General features: G+C 41.0%; 1 protein-coding gene across 8 annotated transcripts in view; it reads right to left on the bottom strand.

Moving 5' to 3' along the window:
* Positions 1-7077: 7077 nt before the first annotated feature.
* The window catches only part of CEP78 (centrosomal protein 78), a 30688-nt gene continuing 20076 nt past the window's right edge, over positions 7078-17689 (bottom strand). For all 8 annotated transcript variants that reach the window (XM_055699105.1, XM_055699101.1, XM_055699100.1 and 5 more), the window contains exons 13-16: positions 12840-12917; positions 10904-11070; positions 9150-9303; positions 7078-7669 (exon numbers count right to left, since the gene is read on the bottom strand). In XM_055699105.1, coding sequence (XP_055555080.1) covers positions 7145-7669; positions 9150-9303; positions 10904-11070; positions 12840-12917 — 924 coding nt within the window. In that variant the 3' untranslated portion in view covers positions 7078-7144. The remainder of the gene's footprint in view (positions 7670-9149; positions 9304-10903; positions 11071-12839; positions 12918-17689) is intronic.

The following is a 17689-nucleotide window of genomic DNA, read 5'->3' as shown; positions in this document are numbered from 1 at the left end:
CCGATATAAACCCGCCGCCGCCGGGCCGCCGATTGGCTCCTGTCACACACACCCAGGAGGCGGGGCGGTAGCCTTTCCGGCCCGCCCATTGGCCCCCCGCGGCAGCGCCCCAGCCGCCTATTGGCAGTGCGGCCACGAGGAAACAGCGTGATCAGGCTGGCGGCGGCGTTGGGCGAGGCACGCGGGGCGCCGCGAGGGGCTCGCCACGCGCGAGGCAGCCCCGCCCCCGCCGCGCTGCCGCCTCCTCAGGGAGCGTCCCCTTGGCGAACGGGGGAGTTCGGCCCCGGCCCCGGGGCGGGCTGGCGGCCTGTGTCACCCGAAGAAACCTAAAGTGGGTTCCGGGGGAGGACCGAAAGGGGTGGCAGGGGCTGAAATGTGCCCTGCCTTTGGAAAGCCTCGGCAAAGCTCGCCTCAGCCGTCACTGCGCGCAGGGCCGCAGGCAGGCGGTAACGCACCCGTGTCCTGCGGCAGCTTCACAATGCTGCTGCAGAGCTGGGACACTGGCTCCAAAAGCGATCTGTATGCATGCGTGAGAAACGAAAAACAGCAATCCACAGTTACAATGCATTTCAGGTGATAGTTCACTTGAAAGAGGTGGTTTCACAGTACCCAAATTCTGTGTGAATTTGTTCCTCGAGGAGCAGGATACCCACCTTCCCTAATCCAAGAAGGACTGCATTGCTGTGCACTGTTTGCCCTAGCAGCCCAGTGCATGCAAATTGTTGTTTGGATTTCACAGAAAGGGAATGAAATCAAAAGAGGTGTGAAACTTAATTTCAGGGAGTGGATAGCAGGGCTGGGACTTGCCTTGAGGCCTGCCAGATCCTGGGCTGATATCCCTGAGTGTTAACCTATTCTTTCCACAGATACCTTGGTGTAAATTCATTGAAAACAGAGTTTGCATTTCAATTTAAGTCTTGTAACTGAAGGAGAGACCTTAGCTCATCCAATTTCTTCTAATTGTTTTAGTGAGAAACATAGTGCTTTACAGCCAGTTTTCAGACATCATTTTGAAAGCAGTAGCAGTACATCAGTTCTGACAAAACAAGCCAGTAGGGTATGATTGAAAACAGATGGGCTTTACTGAGTCCCATGATTTTCTAGTATCTTGCATGAGATTCATGATGCTTATATGGAGCTGCATAAAGCACAGCTCTTGAACACCTTAGCCTGCCCAGTTTTGCCCATAATGCTGGGTCTACTTTAGTCCTGTGCATGTTCACCATGTTAATCATCAAAATTAATTACCTGTATACCAAATTACTTTTTTTTTTTCCCTCCAGAAAAGTAAGCGTTGATACCCATAATTTTGTGAATACTGAGATTTCTGCAAAAGGCCATTTTTCATTACAAATTATTTCACTGCAGACATACTGACTACTTGATAAAATAATAAGAATTTACAGATTACAGCTTGATGTGGTATTTAGCAAACAGTAGTTATTTTGTTTAAAAGATTGTCAACAGAGACAGTGGTTTTAGAGCAAAGATAACCTTCATTTCAATAATAGCTATAGCTTAAGAAAAAACTGTCAAACTCACTTTCAGATACCAGAACCCTCCTCAGTTCTACAGAGATAATAGCAGACCTCACAGACATTACAGGCTGGGTACATCCTCTTCAAAATACCAAGGTATTTCTAAAGTATGTCTCAGGCTGCAACAGCCAGAACAACTACATTACTTCTAAATATTAAAATTAGTTCTAATTAAATAGAAGCCTATGCTGAACTGCTCAGTAACAATGTAGATGCGACTACAATATAATTATGTTTACTAGTGTCTTGAATAGAAACAGGCTTAGCTGATAGGGGCTCCTTGTATGGGCTTTTCCTGATCTTAAACCCAGACTATCTACTTCTGCCTGGAGAGGCAACTTCAAACTCCAGCTTGTTTGGGAAAAGGTATCCTAGGGGAAAAGCAGTCAGAAATAGGTTAGGTGGGCGATTCGGGTCGGGAAGCCTGGCCACTACTACAGGAAGTGCTTCAGCATTTGAGCAGGATCAGTCTTGAATGCTAGCTGCATGGCACAAAGTGCAAGGTAAATTAAAACTTCGGAATTAAAAGTGTAATTCAAACGTCTGGCACAAAGAGCTAGAACACAAAAATAGAAACTCGGCAAGCTGGTGCTGGTATCGGCTCAGAGCACAGGGAGCAAATATCAGCTATTGTAGTTTTTCAGTTCAGGGAAGTCCCATCCTGACTAGAGGGGTCAAAAATAGCAGCTTCCATGAGATCAGAGGACAACTGTACTGTAAGCCTTGCCACCCAGATCTTTAGAAAATTAATTTCATATTGTGCATTGATGGTGAGTAAAAATTGATAGGGATGTATAAACCAGAAAGTTTTCTCAACATGGAATAGTCCATTTCTGCTACACGGAAGGGATAATTATGTTTTTGCAGTTGGAGAGAATGAAGAGGAATAGTAAAGGTCACATCAGAGTTTTGTTTCTATTAAATTGAGATTTCTCCTATTTTAATATTTTGCTACCAGCAATTATGATTTAATATTTTTATTACCTCAAAATCCATACTCAATATGCATAGTCACACAATATAAAAGGGAAGCTTTCAAAACCATGACTTCCAGGAATTCTAGCATTTGACAGAAAATCTGACCCTTCAAGTGCCACAAATCCCTGCAGATGAAGGTGAATTTGCATAATTAACACAAAAGCAGAGAGAGCAGTATTTACTATGAAGCATAACTGGAAAAACAGAACAAAATAAAAAAAAACCAGAAAAAGTGTAATATTTAAATAAAGTTTCAGTTTTCAGTGAACTTTTATTGGGTTCATCGTGATTTCATGCTATGCTGGACAGAAAAACCTTCATCAGCTACTGCTGGAAAAGAATCAGCTCACACAAGGAGAGCACATGCACATGAGTTCTCTCTCTGGTACAACAACAGACAATCTGACATAATTTTTAAAAGACACATAATGCATAGCAACTTGGCAGCTGTTTCAGGAGGCAGCTGGGACGTCTGGTCCACCAAACTAGTGAGACTAGTAAATTTTGATGGGACTTAAAAACCAAGATGCAGGTAGCTCAGACAAGTGTTTGGAGTTATTTTGTTTTCCAGAGATTTGGCTACAAATACTTAATTAGGAAATGTGAAAAGTACACCTTTTGGAAGCCCAGATGAAGAGAAAAAAAATGCTTACATTTTGTAAGTAAACAGTAACATGTTCTCTAGCAAACACCTGGCCTATTGATTTCAGGCTTTTATGTCAAACAAGAACATAGACAAATACGTAAAACATTAACTAATAGCAAGGGGTTGAAACAGTTTCTATCCAAACTCTGGGTAAAATGGTTGCATAATCATTTGAAATGTATATATGTGTATATATACACACAATTTTTTAGAACTTTTTCATTAATATACATTATTCTTACATCTATATGTGCAACATACGTTTTCTTTATATATCGATAATATTTTTTGAAAATTATTTTTAAATCATTAGAAATCTCTTGAAACTTCTAAAATACTCATGAGAGCCTTAAAAATTCTTCTTCCCAGGTAACTCACATCCATTATCTCTATTGACTTCAGATCCATTGTCCAACTATGTATAACATACGTACTCCAGATTCTCACCATGATACACAACAGCACCAGTGATGAGAGGAAGAATCCTTCATGTTTCTGATTTAAAAAAAGAAAAACTTATTAAGTACTAATCCCAATGAAAAAAATATGCCCACCTAAGTTACGTACTGCCTGGTCAATTTTGCTTTAAATGATAATGTTTGACATAATTGATGTTTTTAAAGCAAATACTAATAGTATTTAACACAAAAGGTATTTATGCCACCTCCTTATATGCATACAATACATAAACTGTTTTAGGTTCTTTATGGTATTTTCAGGAAGAAATAACAGATTCATAATCCCTAACATCACAAATCTGAATACTTTTGAATTCATAATTTTATCCACGGTTTCACAGTGATTAGCTTTAGAGTATTAGCTTTAAAAAGGGAACATGAAGCATTTCGACGGTGAAGAAACCGACTGCATGTAATTCTTCAGTCAAACCAAAATCACAAGCAAAGACGCATGATGAAGCAATAGACCTCAAATATTTGGGACAATATCTAAGAAAGTGCACAGATTAATATATTACCTGCTATTATTCTGAAGTGACAAAGTCTGTATAAATAATGTACTTTCATTGTGCAATTACTTGTGCAATATTGCAATAGCTAAGGTAATGTCATCCTGCTTGCTCAGCAGAAAATTCTATTTGAGGATTCATGAGTTTCTTCATAATTGTCAACCAATTGCAGTCAGGAATTTCTATAGATCTTGTCTTCCAGAACTCTCACAATAGATGAAAAAGAAAGCTACACGGTTACACATTATTTTTTCACCCCTAGTTCAGACCAAATCATTTTGCCTAATTCTGTATATGAAAAATATCTTCCATTGCTCCATCACACTCTGTCCCCTTCACTCTGCAAATGAAATACACATTGCCAAAGAAAAAAAAGAGTTAATGTGAAACAGGTTAAAATGTGATGATCATTCAAAATCTCAGCCAACACTGTAAATCACAGAATCGCAGAATGGTCAGGGTTAGAGGGGACCTCTGGAGATCTTCTAGGCCAACCCCTGTTAAAGCAGCTTCACTCAGAGCGGGTTGCACAGAGTTGCCTGCAGGTGGGTTTTGAATGTCTCCAGAGAAGGAGACTGCACAGCCTCTCTGGGCAGCCTGTGCCAGGGCTCTGTCACCCTCGAGGTAAACAAGTTCTTCCTCATATTCAGATGGAACTTCCTAAAAAGGCTGCACCGGCCCATCTCTCTCGGCCTTCCCTCATGAGGGAGATGCTCCAGCCCCCTCACCCCCTTGGCAGCCCCCCGCCGGCCCCTCTCCAGTCGCTCCCTGTCTCTCCTGAACTGGGGAGCCCAGCGCTGGGCACAGCACTCCAGGTGCGGCCTCAGCAGGGCAGAGCAGAGGGGCAGGACACCCCCCGCACCCGCTGGCCACGCTCCTCCTGATGCAGCCCGCGCTGGCAGCGGCCTTCTTGCCCACCAGGGCACACTGCTGGCCCACGGGCCGCTCGGTGTCCTCCAGGCCTCCCAGGCCCTTCCCCGCAGAGCTGCCTGCCAGCAGGTCAGCCCCAGCCCGTGCTGGTGCGTGGGGTCGCTCCCCCCCGGCGCAGGACCCTACCCCTGCCTTTGCTGAGCTTCATGACGCCCCCCCTGCCCCACTGCCCAGCCTGCCCGGGCCCCGCCGAACGGCAGCGCAGCCCCCGGGGTATCAGCCGCCCTCCCAGCGCTGTACCACCAGCAAACTCGCTGCGGGCACGCTCTGCCCCTTCACCCAGGGCGCTGGGGGGTGGGCTGAGCAGGACGGGACCCGGTGCTGAGCCCCGGGGCACAGCGCTGGCTGCGGGCCCCCAGCTGGGCTGCGCCGCTGGTCACAGCCCTCTGGGCTCTGCCATCAGCCAGGTCTCAGCCCACCTCCCTGCCCACGCGCCCAGCCCACCCGGCCTGCGCTCACCTGGGGCGGCTGTGGGAGACAGGGGCAAGAGCCTTGCTGAGGGCAGGGCAGACAACACCCACTGCTCTCCCCTCATCCACCCGGCCAGGCGTTCCAGCACAGAAGGCTATCAGGTTGGTCAGGCGTGATTTCCCCTTGGTCAATCCATGTTGATTACACCCAATTAATCTTTTCCATGCTTTGAGGTGACCTCCAGCATGAGCAGTTCCATCACCTTGCCAGGGATGGAGGAGAGGCTGACTGGCCTGTAGTTTCCCTGAGTCCTCCTTCTTGCCCTTTTCAAAGACTGAAGTGACACTGGCTTTCCTCCAGTCCTCAGGCACCTCTCATAAAAAGTGAAATAAAGGCAAAATACTTAAATTTGATCAGTTTTTTAAAAAGACAGCTTTTCATGACCACTGCACAATGTGCTGACTTTTCAGCATTTGAACTTTCTCATGAAGATGAGCACTGCATGTCAGATTCTACTTATCCAATCTCACAGAGTTCGCATGTGAAAAAGTCATAGAAATAAGTTATTTTAAGGAAATAAAATTGAATGGCTCATTCAAAAGCAAAATTCACTCCCATTGTTGAACCAAATGACCGAGACTTAAACCCTGAACTAAAACAGCCTAGATTGTTTCATTCTTCCAAATGCAAATTTTATGTTGCTTAAAAACACTTTTCCTAAAGCTTGCTTAAATGTTTAGCATCTTCCTCATCTCTGCATCCCTTCCTAGTAACTTATATTCTACAGAACTCCCATTTACATACAAAATAGTAGTTAGTGAAGGAAACAATTATTGTATTAAGCTCTTGACTGATTGCCTTCTCATGGCCCTCAGGCAACTGTACAAATAGATACTACTTTATTTTTCAGGGCCATACTGAAATGTATCTTATTATTCCTGGTGCAAAGCAAAATGATTTTCCATGCCACACGAGCCACACCAAACTCTGTTACTGTGTGCTATAGTTCAGAAGCTGCAAATCAGTTGCCTGTGCAAAACAATTATATTATTTTAGTTTTGTATTCTTACATTTCTCTAGGTCCTGACAGCAATGTACTTAGTTGGACTAGGCATCCTCTAGAGGACCCTTCCAACACAATTCTATGATCTGCAGTCACAGCAATAAGGAAGAATGTCTGCATTTAGATATTTCTTGTAGAGATGTTTCTGGGCTGTTTTGAATCTGTAACTTCCACTACCCTTGGGAATGTCATACCCACATGCTGTTAGGCATGAATTTACGTTTGCTCTAAAACAAATTTTTCCACTTCCATTGCAATCCACTGGAAATAAATACTGGGGAAAAAACTGTGCTCAAATTCATTTTATTAGCTCAAAACTGTTTACACTATAATGAGATCTGTGACACATAATGAAACCCATACACCAGAAACCTTTTGTACGTAGTACAAACTGACGGGTACCATTCTACCAGTGCATCACTTCTCCAAATACAAAAATCTAGTGACAAGCGATGCATAAATGAAAAAGGAATACTGAAGAGCATGCAATAATTACAAAGGTTACAAAGTCTACATTACTTTACAAAAACTTCATAAACTATACTGAGGTATCCAAAATTTATTTTTAATCTGGCAAGTGTAAAGAACAGACCAAACATTGTGGAACCATTTCAAATGCTGGTAACACTTTGGATACTTTCTTGTATTTCAGAGCCAGATCCTACAGTATCAGTTCCAGAGCGGTTTACTGTCTGCTGTCTATTTTGGTCTCCTCTTGCTCCATCATTTGGAATTGCCATTTCATTTGCTCTAGGGATGTACTTCTTTGAGGAACAACTTTTGTCTTTTTCACTAGAAGCACCACTGGATACTCTGCTACCATTACTTCTAATATGTACACTTGAATCAGAAACTGAATGCAGACTGGTAACCAACTGTCTTGCTGAGTGATGCCCTTTTGCTTGTTCATGTTGTTTGACTCTCTTCTCAGAGAATGTAGAAGTACTATTTCGAGGCTTATCTTCTTTATTTTGGGTAAATGTTTGAGCTTCGCTTTCCTTCCATGAGCTTGGCTGGTACTGCTGCCCGGCAGTCTGAAGTTCCTGTATTTCTCTACGACCAGAGAAGGCATTATTCACAACGATCCCGGATTGAAATGTACCAGGAAGAGAACCTTGGATGTCCCCAGCTCTGTTCTGAAATAAGAGATTCCAATGAAGATACCGATGTGACTAGAGAAAAAAAATCCAGTATTGCAACTGCCACATACTAAATCTGAACAGCAAAATAAATACACAACCTTTATTACCTTTCAAAGCAAGCAAGTTTCAGAAGAAGATTGCTACAGTGATAATGACACAGAGTAGGCATATTACAGTTTCACATCTAGCTTGAACTTTATACTACAAAAATATGTCTGTTACACTGAAGCAGCAAGTGTCTAATCATGTCTACCATTCTGAAATACCTGCAATTCATTATGTTTGCTCACAGTTCACAGTGGTCCCAATAGTCTATCCCACAATATCTAACTGCTACAAGAATCTGAACTAACCAATACTAGGAGGTAAGTATGAGAGCAGTGTGTTAGTTGAAGCTTTTTGTAGTCATCTTTTGTCTTGTATACTTAAAACACACTTCAAACTCAGGCTTCTAAATGTAGCTGAATTAGAAAAATAATGACTCACATGACCTGCACGAACAAGTTAACGTCACAGTGCAGAAAATCAGCTGAAAACACTGTGGCAAGCCAAACTACAACAAATGTCAAAGAACCTATGATCAGAATTGCTCTATTACTTCAAATAACTTTTAGCAGATTCAAACTGCAAAACTGGAAATTGCTTTCCACACCATTAAAAAACCCCAACACCTTTTACCATCATGTTTTAGATGGTCATGGTGTTCTTGAGGAATTTGGAATAATTAATGGAGAAGACATTTGGTATAAGAAACCCACTGGAATGCAGAATGGTTCTTACCATGACAGTTTGATCCAATTTGGGCAAAGCTGTAAGCTACCAGAATCTTAATTTTTAATCACTTTAAAAACTTAAGCCTGGTCGTTGTCTTTTTTTTTTTAAGGGAACTTGGTATCTCCCTTGAAAAATCCAGCAGGTTTTCTATTTATGACTTCAGAGTAGAAAGTAAAACATTATATTGTTAATATTGCGAATGTGTAGTTCCCTGAAATTCATGGCATGGTCCACGTAGAATCTAACAGGACTCGAGATATACACTGCAATTACTTAAAAGAAAATTTGTGCTTTTCAACATATTGTACTACCCCCTACTATCAGACTAAGTTTTTAAAACCACTATACATCACCATTAACGTTTCTAACAAACGTAGTCATGGTATTTTCCATTTTCAATGGGTGCATACCACCGCTGGAACTTCATATTTCAGAATAAGAAATGCATAATTACCACCAACACATTCTTTAGTACATTACAAAATACTATGGTTTCTGTTCCAAATGGTATTTACTTTAAAAATTGACATTAATGACTGAATTATTATGATTTGTATAAATACAGCTACAGCAAAAGACTGTAATAACAACCACATGGATCATTTGGTAATCATTACTTTCAGTCAGAGGGCATAACAGCTGAGAAGTACATTAAACAGCATCATGTACATTGCCACTAGCATTCTCTCTATAGACTTACTTTGCTATTCTGGGTATGCTCCTGTCTGTCTTCTTCAAAAGACTTCTCCTTTAGCACGTTAGCAGGCTTACTGAGAGTAGAATTCATTTGTGGGTGCCCCAAAAGACCAAAATCTGACTGGTCTATCCCAGCTAATACTGCAAGTTGTCCAAGTCTGTAGAATAAAGTTTAATAGAAAATGACACACACAAAAATAAATATCTTACCCTGTGAAAAGCCTCAACATTCAAAATCAGAAGCAGAAACAGAATGTAAAGTTTTGAAGATATGTTTTTTTCATCATTTTTTGAGGCATCCAAAATAGCTTAATAAAGATGAAAACAAGTAGCTAAAGTTATTTTCCTATCTTTGCACAAATTAGCCTGCACATTCATAACTGTCAGGCTTCACTCAGTGTTATGAAGCTAAGAATGAAGTTCTCCCAGTTTGCACTGATCTCAGAGCAGGATCCTGGCAAGCAGATTCCCTGTCAAGCAGAACAAAGAGTGAAACTATCATTCAAGCAGAAGATTGGTGCACATCTCCCAAACTAGCATAATCTCTAAGAGCCAAATCCAATTACATGCTTCACAAATACAGTCATGTTATTTCACCTGCCAGCTTACAAGCTGGCCAAACCTACCACTTGGGGTGTTTTAAGCCTTAGTAAGAAGTAGGAAGTTGCAGCCATCAATTGACAGCACAGCATATTACATATAGAAACTTACTGAGAACAGCAGTCTTTGTGATTAGGATTCTGTAACTCTCAGAACAGCTCCCAATTATCACAAATAGACACAGAGCCCATCTGATATATTTTTTTTATTTAATGTAGCAAAAAAGCATTTTTCCCTTCCTCCAAAGTTTGAAATTAATTTTTAAAAGCAATGGCAGCCCTACCAACTGATTGGCACTAAATTAGAAAATAGGCTCAGGCTGAGCTTTACATTAAGTTTACATTACATGTAACTTGTTACATTACATGTAAACATAATAATGTTTACAATGTAGATGTGGATGGAAGCAAGAGGTGGGGAGGGCAAGTAGAATCTTTGGTGGTCTTCTCTGAACAGGCAGGGTAGACTACAATGTATCTATCATATATGATATATGATACAATATATCTTTCCTTTATTCTCCTGGACAAGATTGCCATGTGTGGCTACAAAAACTTTACAAAACAGGTTTGAGGACTGAGGCTGAAATCCTTTAACAAGCAGGAAGGACGAACCATCTTCCGAGAAACTACAGATACAGTGGTAGAGTCTTAAGACAAACATTAATAATACTCTCTCAAATATTTCAAGTAATACTAAATAATCCAGAATTTAAGTACACAGGCCAAATTCATATATCTAGATTTCTGTACTTCAATTAGTAAAAGGGGGCTCAAGGCAACAGGACACTTTCTGAAGCCAGTTCAACTGTATTTCAAGCCTTTCATATCAAGGGAATGCTAAGAGCTAAGATGATCCAAAAAAGACTTAGAAACATGCTTTAATAAAAGCTTTCTTTTTTTTCAGAATGGGCTTCTTGACAGCCCTTCCCAAGGACAGATACATGAATTCAGCTGGACAGTGCTTTGATCATGTTTTTCCCACTGAGAAAACAGTAAAAGAACAGTAGGTACATAGTTAATTTTTCTTCCATTGCTCTTTGCAAGTATAGTCCTAGAGATCTGGAGGGGGAGAAGGTGCAGCATACTTCATTGGGAGGGTAATTCTGGAAAGAAATCTCAGCAGAAACAGTAAGATTTAAGTAAAGTGACAACCTACCCAGCATCTTTAAGGAGGTCTAAAAAAGCATGAAACTTTTGGAAAGAGTTCTCAATGCTGCCTAGAACACCTTCATCTTCCAAAATCATGTTGGTTACCGACTGCGCATGAAGAACCTCAGATAGGGAGGTATTTAGATTCCTTAATCGTGCATTTTCAATTTCCAGCTATGGCAGTGGGGGGAAAAGGAAAAAAAGTAAAGTAATTTCTATCACTGTCATTTAAAAAAAAACAACCACAAAATACCCACCACCATCTTGCAAGCTTATAAAGCAGTATCACAAAGAGAAATACCCAAAGTAACTGATAAAACTGGTAAGAGAGTTTCCTGAAGCCAGAAATATTTAGGGCACTGTTATATCAAGCTCTGTGCAGGTTTGTTTATCCACAGCTACAATTCTATGCTACCATAGTGAAATTGCTGCAGGCACTCAAAACTGCTGGCTCAGCAGTCTTCCGTATGTACAGAATATTGCAGAGGCAAGTACAAGCAAAAAAACCTAGCTTTCATATCATGTTATCTTGCATGCATTATATGACACATTAACACCAAAGAATTTATTTTACTAGTAAAAACTTTAACGAAGGCCAATGGTCTCCTTATATTCACCCCTCTGTATCTAAGAGGTACTACTGTACCTCTCCCCTGCACTGTGCATCCCAAAATTGAAAGTTCAAGATGATCCGATTTTTCTCCAAATTGAACATTAATCAAATCAATGACAAACTGCAAGTTGAATGATAACTGCAGGATATACAGGGGTTTGTGTTTGAGGGAAACGTTAACTCAGACACTCATTTAAGATTACAGCTATGCAATCACTGCTACCACAGGCTTTCCTTTTCATCTTTTATGAGAGAAGGACAAAAAATTATGGATCTGTGTAGCACACTATAGCTGTTAAAGTCACATCAAAATGAACAATTTCAGAGATTACTGCTACTTAGTTTATCCCTTCTCTTGAGACAAGGTGCTAGGTCCAAGTGGTCTAGCATGACAGAGAAACATTTCTTGCAGTGGGTATTTAGCCTTAAAAAGCATTTAACTATTCAAATGACAGATATCCAGCAGAGCACATTGGTGCACTTCACATTATAGCAGGATAGGAATGGCTGCACTGGAGGACTATGGTCAGTCTTGTAGAGTTCAGAGCGCTCTGTGGATATCTGCTGCTTGTACTGTGGGTTGCTCAAATTGCAAAGTGTACCACTACTTTGATTCTGCTTCAGATCACATCTAAGAACCAAACCCATTCATTGACACTATTTTACACTCAAGCCTATTACAAGAAATTCCGCTTCCTGATGCAAAAGGATCTTTTTAAGTCAGCAACACTGGACGGAGGGGAAACAGGCCTCACAATTTTAAGTGTGACAAGTTGTTAGTTTGGTTCTGTCACAATGCAAAACTGTGCCTCAAAACAACTGACAGCTATGGCCAACATGTCATGCAGAAAACTGTCCGATATTTTTATTCCCTCCAGAAACAAAACTTAAAAATCAAAGAGACACATAAGCCAAATTAAACAACATTTACAACAAACAGCTTTTCAGCATAAGGCGTGATACAGAAGGTGGGAAACCTCAAAGAACTAACCATCTGCTGCAAACTGCAAACAGATTTAACCACTTTCTCAAGAAAAACAAACATCAGGATGCCCCAGATCGTAAGTAATACACCTAATGAATGAAACATTGAAAGAGTAGCTTGATCTGGAGTTCAAGGCTCTGGTACAATCAGGAGAACAAACACACATTACTAAACACAGATTTCATCACTGCGCTTAGGCTAGTAAATGATCCATATGACTTTGAACCAAAACTCTGGAAGCTACCATGTTAGAGGTCACTGATAATTACTCCTAATTAAGCAAGCGGATAGTTTGGTTGCTGCCTCCTTTAAAAGTACAGATCATTAACAATTAAATATCGTTACCTCCGTTACCCGTTCCTCAGCCTTTACTCTGGCTCTTTGTTCTTCCGTTAATTTTTCCATGCATTCTTCCAGCTCCAGCTATCATAAAACAGACAAACTCATGAAATTTATCTCAAAATGTCAGATCAACATGCAATATTATACAAAAACTCAACATGTCCAATTAACAACTAGCACACAGCATTCCAAGCAATAACCTATTTTCTACAAATATAGATGACAGAGGTCTACTAGTACACAGCTCTAGTATGCAAAAGCTTAACATAGGAAAGTGGAAATAAGTGTGATTCACTTAACAGATTTGCAGTATAGCAAGAGATAACACAAGATTATAACACAAGTCTCTTGGGCCTATGACATTACCATCAGGAACGTACGTTCTGCTCTACTTTGTCTTCTTCTCCTTCACTTTTTCACACCCAGTTTTTAACTAAATACATCTACCTCATCAAAAGCTCAAACTGGGCTCTAAAAAAAATCCTTAGTAGCCATACCTAGATTTTCAGAATGTGTTCTTCATCCAGGATTTTGTTCCTTATTACAGGACTAGGAATATAAGATTCTGAACTGTAAGAATAGTATTCTTTCCAATTGATTTCACTGAGTTCTTCAACAGAAAATGTTTTTCACAATCCCAAGCTGTTTGGGTGAGTTAAGCAGCTTAGTGCTGAATTAACAAAACCAAACCCAAACAACTAAACATAGGCATGAGATGCCTACACTTGTATTTTAACTTTTAGTTCTAAAGAGTGAATCTCTCCGTTTCAGTGACCAGTAGTCAGGATTTAATGCCACATTTTCTCGTATCAGCAGAGCATTAAAGATAAATATAATCTTTAATTACAGCATCTGAAGTGGAAGAAAATACAGGAATCTTTGTTCCTGCACACCTTAACACAGTCTTCTCATTCCAAAGGTGAAAATTGTTAAAATTATCAAGCTGCTCTACTTTTCAGAGGTAACCTATATGAATTAATAGTATACAAAGCTTAATTTCCCTATACAACTTATACAAGGGCAAATACACATAACAGGACACTGCTTTTTGTATACATCTTATCAGTCAGTTCTACAGAGGAGCAAAGATCCAAACAGTATTAAAATCCATTGTTTACTATTAAAAGCTTATTCAAGACCATACCACTGCACTTTGTGCAAGCTATCAACCAAGACGACTGGTGTGCAACAGAATGCATAGCAAAAACAATCCTACAAACGCAAGGAGGCCCTCACAGGTCTTTTAGGCTGCACGACATTTCTGCATCTGATTCAAAGATGCAGGTTCTGAAACACTGCAGACATAGCCCCCCCAGTGAAGAGCAGGCCTATTGCTAACTGTCCAGTGAAGCACACCGCTTAAAATCCCTAGACTAGCATCAACCAAGCTAACCCTGGAACAAGAAAGCCAGTCATATCTTTATTATCAGAACCATGAGAAAGACTCTCAGAGGTCAGACGGTGTAAGAAAACCATATTTCAAAGACAGTATTTGGGAAGAGATTTAACAGTATCTAACTGACACGATGTAACAAAATTGCCCCCAGGCATGGGGTGAGGGGGAAATATTTAAGAACAACCTTCAACAAATACCACAATCTTACTGCAATCTATCCCAGGACATGTGGAAATATCAGGAGCTAGAAATTCTTTTACAGATACAGAAACACATCACAGAAAACAGCAACCATAATGTTCTACACTCACAGCTTGGTATGTAAGCTGGAATCCTATATCCTAGCTTTGAAGATCAGCCACAGATACTACAGACTTGAAGAATTCTTACAGTTCAATTTATAACGTGCACATACAGGCAGACGTATTCTAAAGTTTCTAGAATGTAGGTTTCTTTGGCAAGCAACTATATTTTAGAAACCTTAGTTCTACAGTATTTTCATTGTGGACACTGACCTTTTCCTTCAAATTGCTGGTTTGTATTTTCAAAGTACAAAGGCTTAGAAAATAGTAGCTATTAAGGTTTTTTAAACAGTAATCTGGAGGTTTTGTAATTTTGTTTAAGCCTGATTTATCACACTGTAGAGTACAAAATATTTGATGGTTATGGGCTGACTTAAAAAAATTGACAAATACTGCAGCTGCACAGAAGGAGGGACATTAAAGACCACGTAGTTCCAACCCCCCTGCCATATGCAGAGACACCTTCCACTAGACCAGGTTGGTCAAAGCTCCATCCAGCCTGGCCTTCAACACTGCCAGGGATGGGGCAGCCACAGCTTCTCTGGACAACCTGTTCCAGTGTCTCACCACCCTCACAGTAAAGAATTTCCTCCTAATATCTAAATCTACCCTCTTTCAGCTTAAAGCCATTACCCCTCACGCTACTATATGCTTTTGTAAAAAGTCCCTCTCCAGCTTTCTGATAGGACCCTTTTTAGGTACTGGAAAGCTGCTATAAGGTCTCCCTGGAGCCTTCTCCTCTCCAGGCTGAAGAACACCAACTCTCTCAGCCCATCTTCATAGGAGAGGTGCTCCAGCCCTCTGATCATCTTTGTGGTCCTCCTCTGGACTTACTCCATCAGGTCCATGTCCTTCTTATGTTGGATGCCCCACAGCTAAACACAGCACTCCAGGTGGGGCCTCACAAGAGCTTAGTAGAAGGGGATAATCACCTCCCTTGACCTGCTGGCCATGCTTCTCTTAATGCAGCCCAGGATACAGCTGGCCTTCTGGGCTGCAAGCGCATTGCCAGGTCACATTGAACTTCTTGTCCACAACACTCCCAAGCCTTGCCTCTGGGCTGCTCTCAATTCATTCTCCACCCAGCCTGTATCTGTGCCTGGGACTGCGCCAACTCACACGCATGACTTTGCACTATGTGTTGGAACTTCATGAGGTTCCCACAGGCCCACCTCTCAACCCTGTCACAGTCCCTCTAGGTGGCATTCCTTCCCTCCAGCCTGTCCATCACACCACACAGCTTGGTGTTGCTGGCAAACTGGCTGCAGGTGCACTGTCCATGTCACTAAACAAAGATAATAAACAGTGCTGGTCCGAATACTGACTCCTGAAGAACACCACTGGCTTTTGGTCTCCACTTGGATGTAAAGCCACTGAACACAACTCTTTCAGTGCAACCATGCAGCCAATTCCTTATCCACCGAGTGCTCCACCTGTCATATCCATGTCTCTCCAATTTAGAGACAAGGATCTCATGCAGGACAGTGCTAAACGCTTTCCGCAAGTCCAGGTAGTTCACACCAGTTGCTATTCCCTCATCCACCAATTCTGCAACCCTGTCGTAGAAGGCCACAAAATTTGTTCAGGCATGATTTGCCTGCCATGTTTAGTGAGGCCATGTTGCCTGTCACCAATCACCTCCTTATTTTCCATGTGCCTTAGCACAGCATAGTTTCTAGGACGATCTGCTCCATGATCTTGCTGGGTGCAGAGGTGAGACTGACCAGCTGGCCTGTAGTTTCCCAGGTTTTCCTTATTTCCTTTTTCAAAAATGGGGGTTATGTTTCCTCTTTTACAGTCAGTGGGAACTTCACCAGACTGTCATGACTTTTCAAATATGATGGATAGTGGCTTAGCCACTTCATCTGCCAGTTCCCTCCAGAGCCACAGATGTATCTCATCAGGTCCCACGGACTCATTCATATTCAGGTTCCTTAGACGTTCCTGAACCTAATCTTTTCCTGCAGTGTGCAGTTCTTCATTCTCACAGTCCCTGCCATTGCCTTCTGTGACTTGGGCACGGTGGCTGGAGCACTTGTTGATGAAGACTCAGGAAAAAAAGTTGTTGGGTACCTCAGCCTTCTCCATATCCCAAGTAACCAGGCCTCCCATTTCTTTCCAAAGAGGGTACACATTTTCCCTAGTCTTCCTTTTATCACCGACATATCTATAGAAAATTTTCTTGTTGTCCTTGGTGTCCCTGGTCAGATTTAATTCTATCAGGGCTTTAGCTTTCCTAACCTGGTCTCTGGCTGCTTGGACAAATTCTCTGTCCTCCCAGGCCGCCTGTCCTTGCTTCTATCCCCCATAGGCCTCCTTTTTCTGTTTTATTTTATCCAGCAGCTCCTTGTTCATCCATGTATGCCTCCTGTATCTTCTCATAAGCAGTATCAGAACCGTACATTTAAAGGAAGATGCCTTGCACCTGTGCAAACATATTTGTCACCATTAAATTACAGTGTATGTACACTTTATTCTTTGATTTGCTTTTCAGAAATTCACTAGCTTACACAATCCTTTAGTCTTTCTGTAGAAAAAAATCTATTAAAATAAATCAGAGCTAAATGTACATCCAAGCTGCAAGACTGAGCCAAACCTTCTAGTAGTGTAGTCCAGAAAACAGCACTGACAGCCTTTAAGATGAAATTGAATAGCAAATATATCTGTAGTCCTCAGAATTACTGTACGTGATAGCACTACTCAACAGTAGACAGAGGTATAAAACTCAAGTTTAAAAACTAAAAATACAAAAATGTGAAAAAACTTCAGTAACTAATTAGCCATGGTCTTCTACTTGATTACATGTGTCCTGAATTTTAAAGAAGAGCTATAGTACAATCTCTACTTCTAAGTAATTCACATAGTATTTAGTGTGTAGAAAGAGTTACTGTGCTAACTATATTAAGGGTGAAATTCAACATTTATATCCTTACTCAAAATTTCAAAATCTAAGGGTTTCCCCAGCTACCTTCATCAGAGGCAATTCTGACATTTCAGATTCCCTCTAGTGAAAGGGAAGAATATTTATCAGTTCTTATTTTTCATTTCAGCAGAAGTTAAGCTTTTTGTTAACCAAGGGATTTTTTTAAAAAATGAAAACACAACTAATATTGTTTCACTAAGTAGTAGACTTAAAGCCCCTTTTTGAGCAGAAG

Source organism: Falco cherrug, chromosome Z (assembly GCF_023634085.1).
Source record: "Falco cherrug isolate bFalChe1 chromosome Z, bFalChe1.pri, whole genome shotgun sequence".
NCBI classification, from domain to species: Eukaryota; Metazoa; Chordata; class Aves; order Falconiformes; family Falconidae; genus Falco; species Falco cherrug.
The sequence above is the reverse complement of the archived record's forward strand: the minus strand, read 5'-3'. Positions and strand labels throughout refer to the sequence as shown.